Genomic DNA, 15,131 nt, shown 5'->3' with positions numbered 1-15,131 from the left:
TCATTAGTGTTACAAATTTGAAGATCCAACTCGTACCCTATATTCTTTTACACATTATAGCATATCAATTCTTTCTTTAAATGTCTCTTAATTCATTTCCCCTTCTCCGTGTCTGTGGCCTGCATTCCAGTGGCTGTCACCAACACCCAACACCTGCGACACTGTAGGAGTCCTCACCCTTTGCAGGGTTCCCCCACCTGCTCCTTCCACTCCAGTTCACCTTCTACACCACCTTCCCCTGCACCTCCACAGTCAGACCGCCACAATCATCCTCCACGCCCTGAAGAAGCAAGGCCTAAGTCATCATGCGCTTTCAACAACCCCCCAAACCCAAACCAATGTGTCTTTCTAATCACATTTCACAGTGTTCCCTCTTGCGGACCATCAGACCCAGCAGACTGGTTTACTAACAGAGCTCATTATTCATCCAAGAAATATTTACTGCCAGGCACTGGACTAGACTGGAGGACACAGCAATGAATAAGACAGATGTGGTCACTGGCCTCATGAATCATGCTCATGTTCTTCCAATTTGCTCAGACATGTGTCTCATTAAGAATGTGGTCCCTCTCCCATCTCTGGAAGGCCTACTTTGAGTCCTTTCTCATCCCTGCTCAAAACGTCTTCACTAGCTAAAGCCTCCCATAACCACTGGGTCTGTAATGACCGCTCCCTCACTGGGTTCCCACAGTACTTACATGGAATCTTCTGTGCAGTTATTTATATCTTGGGCATGAAGCTTGTCCTCTCAGTCAGATAACAAGCTTCCTCATAGAAAAACCCATTATACAGAGGCTCCACTCCCCCTTCACCGTCCCCAGCACCACCTCTCATTGAATTTCACTTCCCAGTGAGGAGGAAGCCTCCCAGACTATGCCCGCTCACTCCAGTGGGAGTTTTTTCTTTTCAGTCCTAGACATGGCTCCTATCTACCAGCCCTGAGCTGAAAAAGTGCTGATGGCGGGTTTCTTGCTTGCCAGTCTCTAGGGCAGGGGTCTTCAAACTTTTTAAACAGGGGGCCAGTTCACTGTCCCTCAGACCATTGGAGGGCCGGACTATAGTTTAAAAAAAAACTATGAACAAATATATACAAATTATGAACAACAAATATGCATCTATCGACAAGTGAATCTAAGAATCAAGTGAATAAATAATCTGATGAACAGAATGAACTGTTGATTATAATAGAATCAGGGACATAGAAAGGGAATGGACTGACTATTCTTCGGGGGGAAAGGGGTGTGGGAGATGCGGGAAAAGACTGGACAAAAATCGTGCACCTAGGGATGAGGACAGTGGGTGGGGAGTGAGGGCGGAGGGTGGGGCGGGAACTGGGAGGAGGGGAGTTATGGGGGGGAAAAAAGAGGAACAAATGTAATAATCTGAACAATAAAGATTTAATAAAAAAAATTCCTATGCACACTGCACATATCTTATTTTGAAGTAAAAAAACAAAACGGGAACAAATACAATATTAGTATTTGCATGTGGCCCGCGGGCTGTAGTTTGAGGATCCCTGCTCTAGGGTTTTCCAATCCCCACTCATTGACGTACCCCAGCAAGAGGCACCCGGCTTGCCCATCCACCCCGCCTTTTTCTGCCTGCCAGCTTGGGCAATTATGAAGCGAGCTCAGCATCTGAGGAGCAATCCTGGCCCACAACATCCGGAGGACTGCAATTCTGTCCAGTGTGCTGCACCCACTCCTTGTCCAAAGAGGGTTGGACCCCTGCCGGGGAGGAGCCTCCCTTCCGAGGCCGCCCCCCCCCCCCCCCCGCCCTGCCTCCCGGGTACACTCCTTCAGCCCTAGGTGGAAGGAATTCCTTGACATCCTCTTTACCCCTTTATAGTTAATCTGTTGTTACTGTAAAATAATTCTCACATTCACACTTTCCCTGCCCTAATTACTGTATGGGTTCTGGCTCCTGGTGGGGCCCTGACTGATACAGGTAAAGAGAAGTAACTGAGGTAGATGAGGAGGAAGGATTAGCCCAAAACCAGGCAGTCGGCTGGTTTATCAGTAAATATTCATTCCTGTGTCTCCAGCACCAAAGTCCAGCAACAGGGCCAATAAAATAGGGTAACAAGGTCATTTTTCTGGGTTGAGTAAAACATACTTCATCAGCTTCAGAGAAGTCAGCAATATAAAGTACTCTCATATGCAGCCCTTTAGCCAAAAGATGTTCCATAAATTGGAATATTACCACCTTACCAAGATCTTGAAACCTACCAGGTAGTTCTGAATGGAAGCGATGTTGACCGCCGACTTCCTCCACTGCCTCTGGTACACGAGGTCAGTGTCCAGGCCGTAGGTCTGCGCCAGAGACAAGGCCTCCTCATACTCTTCACTCTCGATCTTTGGACAAGGAAAGGGACACAGGAGCGTTACCGAGCTGCCCCGGGTCACGGGGATGATGTGGTGAGTGATGAACGCCTCTAACCTGGTCAGCATTCCTAACCAGTCTCACGGCAGACGGACCCAGCGTTGACTGAGTGCTTTCACACAAGCGGAGGGAAGAGGAGGAATGCCCACGCTCACAGAGCAAACCCGGAGGGGCGGGGCCAGCAGCCTGCGCTGGTGCAGGGGCTCGGCCCAGGTCCCTCAGCAGCAGCGCCGCTGGGAGCACCTGTGCGGCCCCCTCTGCCTCCACGCAGAGCCCGTGAGAAAGCGCACGAGCAGGTCCCCCGCACCACCTGGAGCCTGAGGACACGGCTGCAGGGACCCACACAGGCCACGGGAGGGGCAGCAGCATCCCGGGCTCAGCCACAGCGTGGACAGGCTAAGTGATTCATCTTTCATCACTTTTATTTTCAGGACTCAGGCACAAAGACCTGCATTATTTTCAAAAGTTAAATACTACTGATGATTTAAACATGTTGATAATATAACACCCCCCACCCTTTTTCTTTTAATCCTTACCCGAGGATATTTTTTTCCATTGAGAGTGGAAAGAAGGTGGGGAGGGAAGAGAAGAGAGGAAAGAGAGAGAGAGACATTGATGTGAAGGAGACAAATCAATTAGCTGCCTCCCGCACTCTGCCCCTATCAGGGCCAGACATTGAACCTGCAACACAGGTACAGGCCCTGGACCTGGAATTGATCTCACAACCCTTCAAAACGAGGGCCGGTGCTCTAACCACTGAGCAAAGCCAACCAGGGCACAACAATTCCTCTTTAAATTCCTTCCTTTATTAAAGAAAGAGGTTTTTGCCGAAACCGGTTTGGCTCAGTGGATAGAGCGTCGGCCTGCGGACTGAAAGGTCCCAGGTTCGATTCCGGTCAAGGGCATGTACCTGGGTTGTGGGCACATCCCCAGTGGGAGATGTGCAGGAGGCAGCTGATCGATGTTTCTCTCTCATCGATGTTTCTAACTCTCTATCTCTCTCCCTTCCTCTCTGTAAAAAATCAATAAAATATATTTTAAAAAAAAAAGAAAGAAAGAGGTTTTGGTCTCAATCCCATGGGTGAACTCGGGCTCCCCGAGCATGGCGTAGGGTGGCTCACCTTGCGGTGGTACAGCTCCTCGGGCGTGGTGGAGCGCAGGCTCACGAGGCGGTAGTGCTTGGTGATGGCCCGCGGGCGCTTCCGTGGCGGGGCAAACCGCTCCATCTCGGTCACCAGGTACAGGCCCTGCTTGACATAACCGAAGTAGCGAGCCTTGGCAGACACTTCCTGATCAGAGTCGGCGTCCTCCTCCCCTTCGTCGTCTTCTGCACCCCTCGTCTCCAAACGAGAGCGTTTGGGGGCAAGTTTGATCTCACACTGAACGGTACAGAGACATGTTAAACTAATAGTGAGGAACCAAAGACAAGTGTTAGCGTTAACGAGAAAAACACTTTTAATTCTACTCTGGTTTGATTCCTTTCATCAGGCGTGTGATTAAAACTAAAAATGGAACTCAAAGGCACCAACAACAAACATGGTCTACGTCAACAGCTCCAGGAGCGTCCCAATGCACTGCTGGCTGCTGATCTCTGAACTAAAGCCCGCTGTAATAATAAGTCATTAGGATGATCTCGTGCATACACGCCTGGTGATAATTCTAGGGACATGAAGGAGTCGAGAATCTTAATTTCTTCACTGCTGCTATTTTCATACCAGCTGTGAAGAAGTAAGACGATGATTTGTCTTATCTATTTAGAAAAGGAACATGAACGTATGTATTTCCTCAACTGAGAAAAGTGTCCAGGAGCTTCACAAAGTTCTGAGTCTGGAAGCCTGACTGGTAAAGATAACTTTCATTTCAGACTTAGCAGAGTTGGCTTAGAAGCAAGGCCTTAATTCTCTCCAAATAACATAGACTGCGTAACAAACTTTGAGGCGAAAAATACTTGTCCATCTACATCGAAGTGAAAGCTATTGAAGGATGCTAGCCTTCAAAGACTTACAATCAGAATTTTAAATGACCAAGACCTAACTTTAAATTACTAGCCTCTATTTTCCAGTCTTTTGTCATGATAAACAAGCTTTTCTTACTGAAAAAAAACAATTTTTTAAAATTGTCATATTCATAGAAATAGGTTAAAGTCTATATTTCTTAGGTAGCAATAACTTTTACATTTTAAAATGATTAATCTAGAAAAAAAGAAAAAATCTATCATGTCAGTGAAGAAAAAATAGTTATAGATAGCAAAATGATTATCCATTTTCCTCATTCTTCTACAATGCAAAAATTTTAATTGACTAAACAATAGATCTTTTTTCTACTGCACTCAATCCGTGATTCCAATCACAGACTTTTGTTCTTAAAGCCAAAATTAGAAAATGGGATAACAAATTAGAAAAACAACAACAAAAAGACCAGATCTTGCCCTAGCCAGTTTGGCTCGGTGGGTAGAAAGCGTGGACTGAAAGGTCCCAGGTTCAACTCCAGTCAAGGGCATGTACCATGGTTGCAGGCTTGATCCCTAGCCCTCCTCAGGGTGCCTGCAGGAGGCAACTAATCGATGTATCTCTCTCACATCGATGTTTCTCTCTCTCTCCCCCTCCCTTCCTCTCTCTCTAAAAATCAATGGAAAAATGTCCTAAGGTGAGGATTAACAAATACAGAGCTTTAGGTTGTGGGTGAAATTCATGTTTTCTTTCAAGCACACAGGGGCTCTGGAAGGAAAGTATTACCTCCAAACTTAAAAATCCCCCGTCGTGGGCAGCGGTGACTTGAGGTGCCGGTTCAAACCACTCACAGGATTTTCCCAGTAGATTCTTCAAAGTTTTCACGGAGGAAACGGTCAAAGCCCCTGAGCAGCGAGCCAAGATCACGGCACTGTCCGCCCACCAATTCACATCGACAAGCGGGTACAAGGACTCTTTATCTAACGGGGAAAAGGGAGCCCATGCTCATGCACCTGCCAGTGTGGGCTCGCTACCACACACCTGGTCCAATAACCAACTTAACCACCAGACTGGGGCGCTAAAGATATGGCAAATAATGAGAACAAATGAATTACAAGTCATCACTCTAATTCTAACAAAACGGTAATCTGTAATATCAAAAGGGTAATATGCTAATTAGACCAAATGTCCTTTCGGGCGTCATTCCGGATGTCCTTCCGGACGAAGCCGGGGCCCGAGCTAAGCAACCTGGGTCCCGGGTGCCTGCCAGTGGCAATCAGAGGGAAGCAGCCCGGGTCCCAGGTGCCGGAGGGAAGCCGGTGCCGGCGGGAAGCCAGTGCTGGCAGCTGGGAGAAGGGAGGCCTATTCTTGCATGAATTTCCATGCACTGGGCCGCTAGCTTATTTAATAAACACCTGAGTGCCAAGAATTTGCCAAAGTTCAAAATTACAGGGATGCAGAGTTCCTCTCAGAAAATGAAACATACAGCACTCTATTTCACATTTTCAGCATAACAAACTAAAAGGTAGGTGGGTACAAAGTGCACAAATCATCAAGGTTATAAAATATTTTGGAAAATATTCATACATCACTTTTCAGACAAACAGTAATATGAGAATTATACCCTTTTTAAAAATACAAGGCAAATGTATGATGGGTTTCAATGCTGACTGCCTCTCACACTTGGAAGGGGATCAGGGTAAGGGCCGACGCAAAACACGCCACTTCGACATAAATACTTTAAGCTGAAGGAACTCAAGAAACTCAAAGTTCTTTTCCTTTGTCTTGTCACTTCTCTAAAATGCATTGTCCCTTTTCTAAGATGCTACAGAAGCACGATTTCCAACCAACCCTTGGAGTTCCTCATCTGGGGGTGCTCCCACGGGCACGCTCCCTGTGCATGCTACTGGGCTTCTACTTGTTTTCCTCTTGTTACTCTGTCTTTTGTCTAATTTTCAGGGCTCAGTAAAAACCCAAGAGGAAGAAAAGAAAAAGATTTGTTCCCTCCCCTACATCCATCACGTCATCTAAAGAGCACCTTTACTATACAATCGGAGTCTCTTAAGGTGTTTAAATATCATATTTCACTGGACTCACCTTTGACTTTTTTCCTCTTCTCTGTAGAGAGTGTCCAGTCGGGATTGAGGTCATCATACCCTGGCTACATGGGAAAACATGCACATGACTTGCTGAGTCCGCAGTGTGAGAAAGGGATGAGACCATCATCAAGGCGCTGCTTCCCTTTGACCGCTCCGTTCACCTGGTCAAAATCTCCTCTCCTTACGCTTGAAAAGCAACTGTTCTTACACTTAAAATGTGCACATTGGGTGTTGGGACTGAATTTGAAGAAAACAGTATGCACGAGACCAGTAAGACAGAAGGATACAACTAACACAAACGGAAGCAAGATACACTAACGACTGATTCTGCTCACACTCACACCCACTCGCCCTGACAGACAGGAGGACAGCCGAGCCCCTGGGAACACCAGTCCGACCCCGGCCACTGTCACTGAGCAACCCCTTCAGGCTCAGCTTCCATGGCTCTGAGCTTGGACTCCACAACCTCTAAGCAATCCAGTTCTGACTATGACTAAAAATCTACTAAGTTAAGTATATAAGCATGCAATCTTTAAACTGAGTCCATTCATGTTCTAATCTCACGGCAACATAATGTTCTATCCACCTTTGTGGATGCAAGGGCACATCATTATCTCTCAAATATCCTAAAACAACTGCAATTACACCACTACCAGACTCCTTTTGGCTCCCAGTTAATTACTTAATCTTCAGAATTACAATAGTACAGAAAAAGACCGGTCCCAAAATAAGAATCATTTGGGCATTTATCTGAAATCTTCAGGCTAAAAAAGTGATTCTATACTTAAGTCAAATATGCTTTTCATGCGTGGCCAGTGTTGATCAGTGGCTGAGCATTGACCCATGAACCAGGAGGTCAAGGCTGGATTCCCAGTCAGGGCACATGCCTGGGTTTCAGGCTCAATCCCAGTAAGGGGCATGCAGGAGGCAGCCGATCAGTGATTCTCATCATTAATGTTTCTATCTCACTCCCTCTCTCTTCCTCTCTGAAATCAATTAGATGTAGATAGATATAGATATATGGATATATAGAGATAGAGATAGAGAGATAGAGAGATATGCTTTCACCTAATATAACACTGTAAACATATATATGCTATTAGCAATTTATCAGTGGCTATTGACACTATTAAAATTGCTATTTCTTTCCATGGCTTGAAAGAACTTCCTATCCTCTACTACTATAATAAGTCACTCAGAGTAGTCCCTGAGAACAGAAGATCTAATTCTTTAAACTTTACCATAAAAGACTACATTTATTTGGGGAAGGGAGAGGAAGGCTAAGTTTATATACTAAGGGAAGAAATAGATTGTCCTGGTTGACCTCATCAGCCTTCAACTCCGAGGACTCTGCAGAAAACCGTGAGCTGGCCATGCTTTAGACACGTGGTACACACTCCGTAGACAGAGAACTGTGAGCTGGCCATGCTTTAGACATGTGACACACGCTCTGTAGGCAGAGAACCGTGAGCTGGCCATGCTTTAGACATGTGACACACGCTCTGTAGGCAGAGAAGCGTGAGCTGGCCATGCTTTAGACATGTGACACACGCTCTGTAGGCAGAGAACCGTGAGCTGGCCATGCTTTAGACACGTGGTACACACTCCGTAGACAGAGAATTGTGAGCTGGCCATGCTTTAGACATGTGACACACGCTCTGTAGGCAGAGAACCGTGAGCTGGCCATGCTTTAGACATGTGACACACGCTCTGTAGGCAGAGAACCGTGAGCTGGCCATGCTTTAGACATATGACACATGCTCTGTAGACAGAGAACTGTGAGCTGGCCATGCTTTAGACATGTGACACATGCTCTGTAGACAGAGAACTGTGAGCTGGCCATGCTTTAGACATGTGACACACGCTCTGTAGGCAGAGAACTGTGAGCTGGCCATGCTTTAGACATGTGGTACACACTCAGTCGGCTGGTGCTCGGAGGGCAGATCACCAAGCTCCCATGACCCAGCAGAGCAAAGCAGGGGACTCATTCCTGGCACCACATTGATGTGTTCTGAAGAGAATCTCCATGTTACCCCTCTTTGTATGACCTGCTACCACATGTCTGCAAACAGCCTAAGGTGCCCTCACTTTAGCGTCATGGTCACCTGGAGAAGGATGTCCCAAGAAACAGTTATAGATTTTGTATAGAAAGGCTGTGATGGCTAAACCAGCATTTTCTTCACATGTAAGAATTTTTATCTGTTTTTTTTTAATGGCTAGAAGCTAAATATAGTGAAGCCCCTGCCTCTGACAACATAAAACCACCTTTCAAAAGTGTATTCATTCCGCAAACATTATTAACATTTAACATGCCAAGCCCCATGTTAGACCCCATGGAAGCAGCGCGTATGCAGAATCTATGTCCAGGAGCTCACAGTAGTGAGGCCGTGGAATCAGCTGTGAATTGTACCAACATTCAGCACCTGAATGGTCATCTTCTTACTCATCCCTCATTGACTCATCCATCTAACAACACTAGTCCTTACCTACTATGAGCCAAAAAGAAAAGAAAATGGAAGTGAAAAAGTTAAGTTTTCTGTGTACTATGTCTAAGGAAGAACAAAGAGGCAAGTAATAAAACTTCTTCAGAGAAAAATTAAGGCCAAAAATGAGATGTAAATATATAAACATAACATATGGGAAGTGTTTGAAATGAAAATCACTTAGCAGTTTACTGTATTCCAGAGATGAACAAAGCTCCCCACGCGCAGATTTCCAGCCAGATGGATTTTCGTACTGACAATGAAAGCCAAAGTCTTGAATAACTCAAAACCAGAGAGTAGTAAATCAGAACAGGCACTGGCACTGCTATCTTTAATCATTAGATTTTATAGAGAAAATAATCAAAGCACAACATAAAAACTACTAAAGCTGCAAATGACGGAAAGAAAGGCCCAGAGGAGCTGAACCCACAGTTTGATAAAAGAGTTTACGTTCGTACAGGGCAACTGTAACATCAGTTCTTCTCAGGCAAGGCTGCAGGAAAAATTAGGAGCTCTAGCTATACCCTATACATTGTCACAGCATCTATTTTAACACGTCAAGTGCCCAGTCAGTCACTGGTGACTGACACTATACTTTCTGTCCAGAAGACACAACAGGCTGGGCGCTTCACATGTTAAACTAAGTGGCCTGTGCACTCATTTTCCAGGGCAGCCATAGAGAGAGACAGAACCCTGACCTGCGAGGCTGGCCCGGCGTCACCTGACCATGGCTAGCGGAGGGAGAGAAGCTGTTCACATGTCTCACATGTTCACATCACCTCCCCAGCGTCTCTACATAGTAAAGAGCAGAACTCCACGGGGAGGCATTCTGTCAATGGCACGGGCTCTCTGCCCGTTTCCCACCAATCCCGCAGCTCGTACCTGCTTTGCTCAGATGAAGTCGGAATGTCTCCATGTAAGCACTATCAGAAGATACTCTGAAAAAAGGTGTGCCCTATGAAGTCACAGGGCCTGGTCAAAATGAAATCTTAATTCTAAAACTAACATTTAATGACCTAAGCTCACCGCATTCCTATCTATTAAAATGAGTATAAACCCATTTTTAACTTAATAGGGTTTCTGTGAAGCAAATGAAACAGATGAAAACTGCTCTCTGGACAGCCAACCCTTAAGGCACAAATGCTATTTATGCCCAACAGTCCTTCCTGCCGACACCATCAGCTGAATTGATGTGCCTTTCCTCTGAGCTTATCTTCTCATAATATGAACTTGTTATGTTATTGATTTGTTTATCATTTCCCTTGCAAGACTATGAACATCTTAAGGGCAAGGACTGGGACTTACTGCATTTTCTACTATGGCATTTGGTAGAGATTCAAAAAATCGCTGAACTTTATTTTATGATGATTGTTATGAATATAGTAGCTACTTACTCTTTATAGTACTGTTACGAGCTTTACAGCACTTACTCTAGCAGGCTAGATTTTAATGACTCCTTCGCATATCAAAGGCCAAATCTAAAATGCCCAATCCAATGTGATTGATCCCCAGGATACAGGTGGGAGACTTGAGCAATGTGTGGGTGCTCAGACTCCCTTTGTGGGACAGAGTTACCACCCTCTCCTGTCCCACCCCAGCATGTGCTGTGGACATTATTATAAAGTTAAGGGTTTAGCAATGACAGGCTATCTCAATTATTTATTCTAGAACCTGGGACACACTAACTAGCTCAGAGTTCAACATATCTGAGGAGAGAAGAGATTCGTGTTACATTCGCTGAAAGAAAGGATTGTCTCTGTTCTTTTAAAGATCAGCCAATAAATAAAGTCTAATAAACAGGCTTTTTTTTCCAACCTTTTTAAAATGCATCTGTTTTCCAACATGGTAATGGAAAGAGCATGGGCATCAGCTCCACTGCTTACCTGAGACTAACCCGGGGACAAGTGCTCAGGAGATAAGCAGACTGCTTGGGGTCCCTGGATCCCAGCCACGAGAGGTGAGAGGGAAGCTCACTGAGGTACCCCAGGTCAATCAGGCCACAGCAGCGCCTTCTACACTAGAGACTAACTTCTAGCCCGATGTCATCTCCTCCCACCATGCACCTGCTCTGCCATTTCTGAATGCCCTTCCATTCCTCTCCCATTACTTTACTGATGACCTAGTCCAACTACTGAGATATTTAGTTATTCATTCCTGAGTTTCAAGATTTTTAAACTATTTTAATAGAATCATTATAAAATTCCAATTAGTGAATAACATTATGAGTTAAAGAGTAATGGATTATACTGGCATTAATTGGCAACTAAGACCAAAAAAAAAGTTAAAAAAATGAGCGTAGGTCAAGAGATGTAAGTTGTCTTTAGATGCACACAAAAAGGCTATCCAGAATTTCCGTAAACAAAAAGCATACTAATGGTTTTTACTCAAATAGCTCTTATGCTCCATGTATGACATCCTAGGGCCGTGGTCAGCAAACTGCAACTTGCGAGCCACATGCGGCTTTTTGGCCCCTTGAGTGTGGCTCTTCCACAAAATACCACATGCAGGCGCGCGTACAGTGCGATTGAAACTTCGTGGCCCATGTGCAGAAGTCGGTTTTCGGCCTGGGCGAGTCTATTTTGAAGAAGTACTGCTGATATTTGGCTCTTTTGACTAATGAGTTTGCCGACCACTGTCCTAGGGTATTCACTAGATGAAATATTAAGTGTGCTTTCTATTAGGTGAATGAAAATAATTTAAGAAAACAGAAAATCAGGGAGAGGGGAAATGCCTTTAATATTAAAATTTTTCACCATTTAAGAAAAAATTTGCCCAAATGTAAAATTTCCCACATAAAACAGAATATCAGGATCTTCCCAAATGACGAAAGCTGAATACTTTACCACCATGTAAAATACAGGCACCTTTTCGACCCATTCTCTGGCATGCTTAGCTAAAACAAATTAAAGGACCAGTTTTGAGAGCTGACCCATTCCACTTCTAGAATGAAGATAAAGTCATATTAGCTATAATTTCAGGAGAGAGACTGTCCCTTCTGGTTAGCTACCGAGGACGAAGACCAATGAGCACCTCTTCCATTTAGAACAAGCGTAGACTCGGTAAGTGAGAGAGAGTGGTAGAGATGCAGAGACCAAATTAAATTCAAGGTAGGAGCTAAGGGGGAAAAATAATCTTCCTAAACTTGTGTTAAAAATATCAAAGAACTGAATAGCAAAAATGAGTAAATTAAGTCAGTGAAAAGAGTAAAGAAAATGTATAGACACTTTCTCTTTTCCTCTACTAATCTGAAAAAAAAATGTGGTTAGTTCATTAAGAATGATTTCAATAGTGCAATTTAACTGGTGAGATGAAATTTAAAAGAATTCTCAAAACGGATATCACTCCATTCATATCATTCAGGGAAAATGCTCTAATCTTCGAATTACAGAACTATCCACCAAAGCTGGTGACAAGGTATTTCTATAGGCAAAGGGGGACTGGGAAGTGAAAGAAGGGAAATTAACCCTTACAGTGCTGAAATGGACAATAACCCTGATAAGAGGAAAAGCTCTGTAACATAAACTATGTGCCACTGAGAAGATTTTCTTTAAATCTTCAGTCTACTACAATACATGGCATTCTACAAGCTGACCTCACTTGCCCATCATGATTCTAATTTATAATTGATGTTGATTCTGTTCCTAAACAACTCATTTAAAAACCTGTCATTGTAAGACATTAAAAAGTTAGCAGCTCTATCTTTCTCAATATCTTCACGATCCATCTTTTGAGTGATAATTTCCTTCAAGCCAATAAGTCAGTCCAATATTACTAGCATTGCAAAATTTGGGAAGCATTGTAATGCTTTTAGAATACTGACCCTCCAAAGCTTTAATCACATTAGTTGACTTTTGCTAAAAAAAACCTAACATCTCCACTCTGTATTTCTGGAATAAGAAAAGGGGGGAAATGGAGAATTAACGGACAGGGTACACTCGCACTCAGAGTGCACCATGCTGGAAATTAACAACAGTACACAGGGCTGCTCCGTTTTTATCTGTCCTACTACACTTATAACTTAACTAAAGTTTGGAATGATGAGAATAAACTATGTAGCGCACTACAGTAAAATATCAACAAAATGAAGTCAGCATCACCAGGGCTCACCCTCAAGCGAGAATCATTCTAAGATCAGAGTTGAGAGACGTACCTGCTCGTGCTGATTCCACTCGCCTTGCAGCGTCAGGGACGGGACGGCCCAGATGCTTAGTTTCCCTGAGAAGTGAATGGCTGCAAGGAGGGTCCCGTCTGGAGAGAGGCTCATCTTAAAGATCCCGTCCTGCACAGAAATTACCCGGCATTAATGACAGGCCGAGGGCTTGCAGCTCGACAGAAATGACTTCCAGGATTTAATAACATGCTTCAGAGGGTGCCGTGCCATCAATGATCTCTCGTAACTAAGGGTTCCAGCAGCTTCGTGACATTACAAATGTGCCCCGGCATATGGAAACAGGACTCTTAACCTTCGGGAGGACTTTCACATCCGTTTTATAGCGTAATAATTTACATATCACCCTAAAACCAAATATGATATCATTATAAAAATATTCCTTAATACCACACATCAACTACCATGAGTTCTCAATGGTAGTTGATGTTAAGTTTTATGGGTTGATGTTAAGTAGGTTATGAATTTCTTGAATTTTGGGTTCACATCTTTACAAAATTCTATCTGCACACAATGTCTGGAATATGCTATCTATCACAGACAGGCACAAATCATGCCGCGGAAGAGAAGGAAAGGGAGGAGAAGGAAGAGAGAGACAGGAGAAGAGGACCCAAGGGTGACGGAACTACGGCAGCCGGGGGAAGAAAGGCATTTCTTAACTTGGGGAGCACCATGAATGCTTCAGCTGGCAAATTACCCCATTTAAAGACTACCAATAATTGTTGCCACAGAGGAGAGAAACCGTGTATGCACTGATTTTACATGGCCAACCTCATGGTTCACAGAGAAAATCTTATCTTTCAAGTCCTACTCATTCAAATAATCTCAAGCCTTTCCCACGAGAAAACCAGTCTTGCTCAGCTACCATGAGAGGAACCACACAAGCAGGGATATCACCTGTCTAACCCCAACAACAGACTCAGAAGAACCCAACACACTGACTGGACACCTGCTTCTCAGTCAGCATGGATTAGGACAGGGCCTGAGGTAGCTTACCCTCGAGACTCAAACAGAGACCTGAAAATGGCAGCCCAGAACCTTACTTCTCCTGAACCCTTAGGAAATCTGGCAACACAGGGCCCCCATCCCCAGACGGCAATAATCAGGAGGGACTAGGTAGCATGCATGCCCTTAGGAGGGTCATGCCCCCACCATTCCCTGTGATGGCTCAAGAATAGTGCCAAATATCAGCTACAGAACCAAAACCCAAACATGACTACACTAAAAATCCAGAATGACATCTGACTCAATTCACCATGTTATCTACATTAGTGGTCATCAACAAACAGTACAATTTGAGGAAGTGAGGAAATTGCTGGATGAGTAGATAGAAGAAACCATCAGGATGTTCTAAGCTCACTGAAGATTAGCATCCTCCAGTCTCACCTCACCTGGATAGAACGCTCTACCCCAGAAAGCCAAAACTAAACATAAGAAAGATTAAAACACAGATGCCTGGGAAAGGAAAGCAACAGAAGCAAAAGCACTCCAGCAGAGTTCTGACTACTGCACTCCCTTCCGTGCGATGGAGACAGGCATGGCTAGAAGGAGAAGGACCTGCATCTTCCTCCCACAGCTCTAGTTCATAAGCCTATGGTTTGGCATCAAGTGAGCCTCAGAAGCGTGCACGCTTAGGAGCTGACGCATCTCTCACCATCCTTTAGAGCAGGGGTCCTCAAACTACGGCCTGCGGGCCACATGCAAATACAAATATTGCATTTGTTCACGTTTTTTGTTTTTTTACTTCAAAATAAGATATGTGCAGTGTACATAGGAATTTGTTCATAGTTTTTTTTTAAACTATAGTCCAGCCCTCCAACGGTCTGAGGGACAGTGAACTGGCCCCCTGTTTAAAAAGTTTGAGAACCCCTGCTTTAGAGTTTACAAAGGAAGAACCTGAAGGCCTAAAAGCGTTAAGACACCAGCCCAAGAGCATTCAGTGCAGACAGCAGAACCTGAACGGGATGCAGTCTCCGACCCCAGTCCATGTCACTTCTGCTGAACGGGGTGCAGTTTCTGACCCCAGTCCATGTCACTTCTGCTGCATCAC

The 15,131-nt window shown here is 44.5% G+C and overlaps 1 protein-coding gene across 1 annotated transcript in view; it reads right to left on the bottom strand.

Moving 5' to 3' along the window:
* NBAS (NBAS subunit of NRZ tethering complex) overlaps positions 1–15,131 on the bottom strand; it is a gene marked incomplete at its 5' end in the record, with an annotated part of 205,602 nt that overhangs the window by 151,882 nt on the left and 38,589 nt on the right. Inside the window, 5 exons of the mRNA XM_081100575.1 lie at positions 2,229–2,354; positions 3,504–3,761; positions 5,118–5,311; positions 6,429–6,492; positions 13,064–13,192. Of these exons, the coding sequence (XP_080956701.1) occupies positions 2,229–2,354; positions 3,504–3,761; positions 5,118–5,311; positions 6,429–6,492; positions 13,064–13,192 (771 nt within the window). The remainder of the gene's footprint in view (positions 1–2,228; positions 2,355–3,503; positions 3,762–5,117; positions 5,312–6,428; positions 6,493–13,063; positions 13,193–15,131) is intronic.

Source organism: Myotis nattereri (assembly GCF_964212035.1).
Source record: "Myotis nattereri genome assembly, chromosome: 10".
NCBI classification, from domain to species: Eukaryota; Metazoa; Chordata; class Mammalia; order Chiroptera; family Vespertilionidae; genus Myotis; species Myotis nattereri.
The sequence above is the reverse complement of the archived record's forward strand: the minus strand, read 5'-3'. Positions and strand labels throughout refer to the sequence as shown.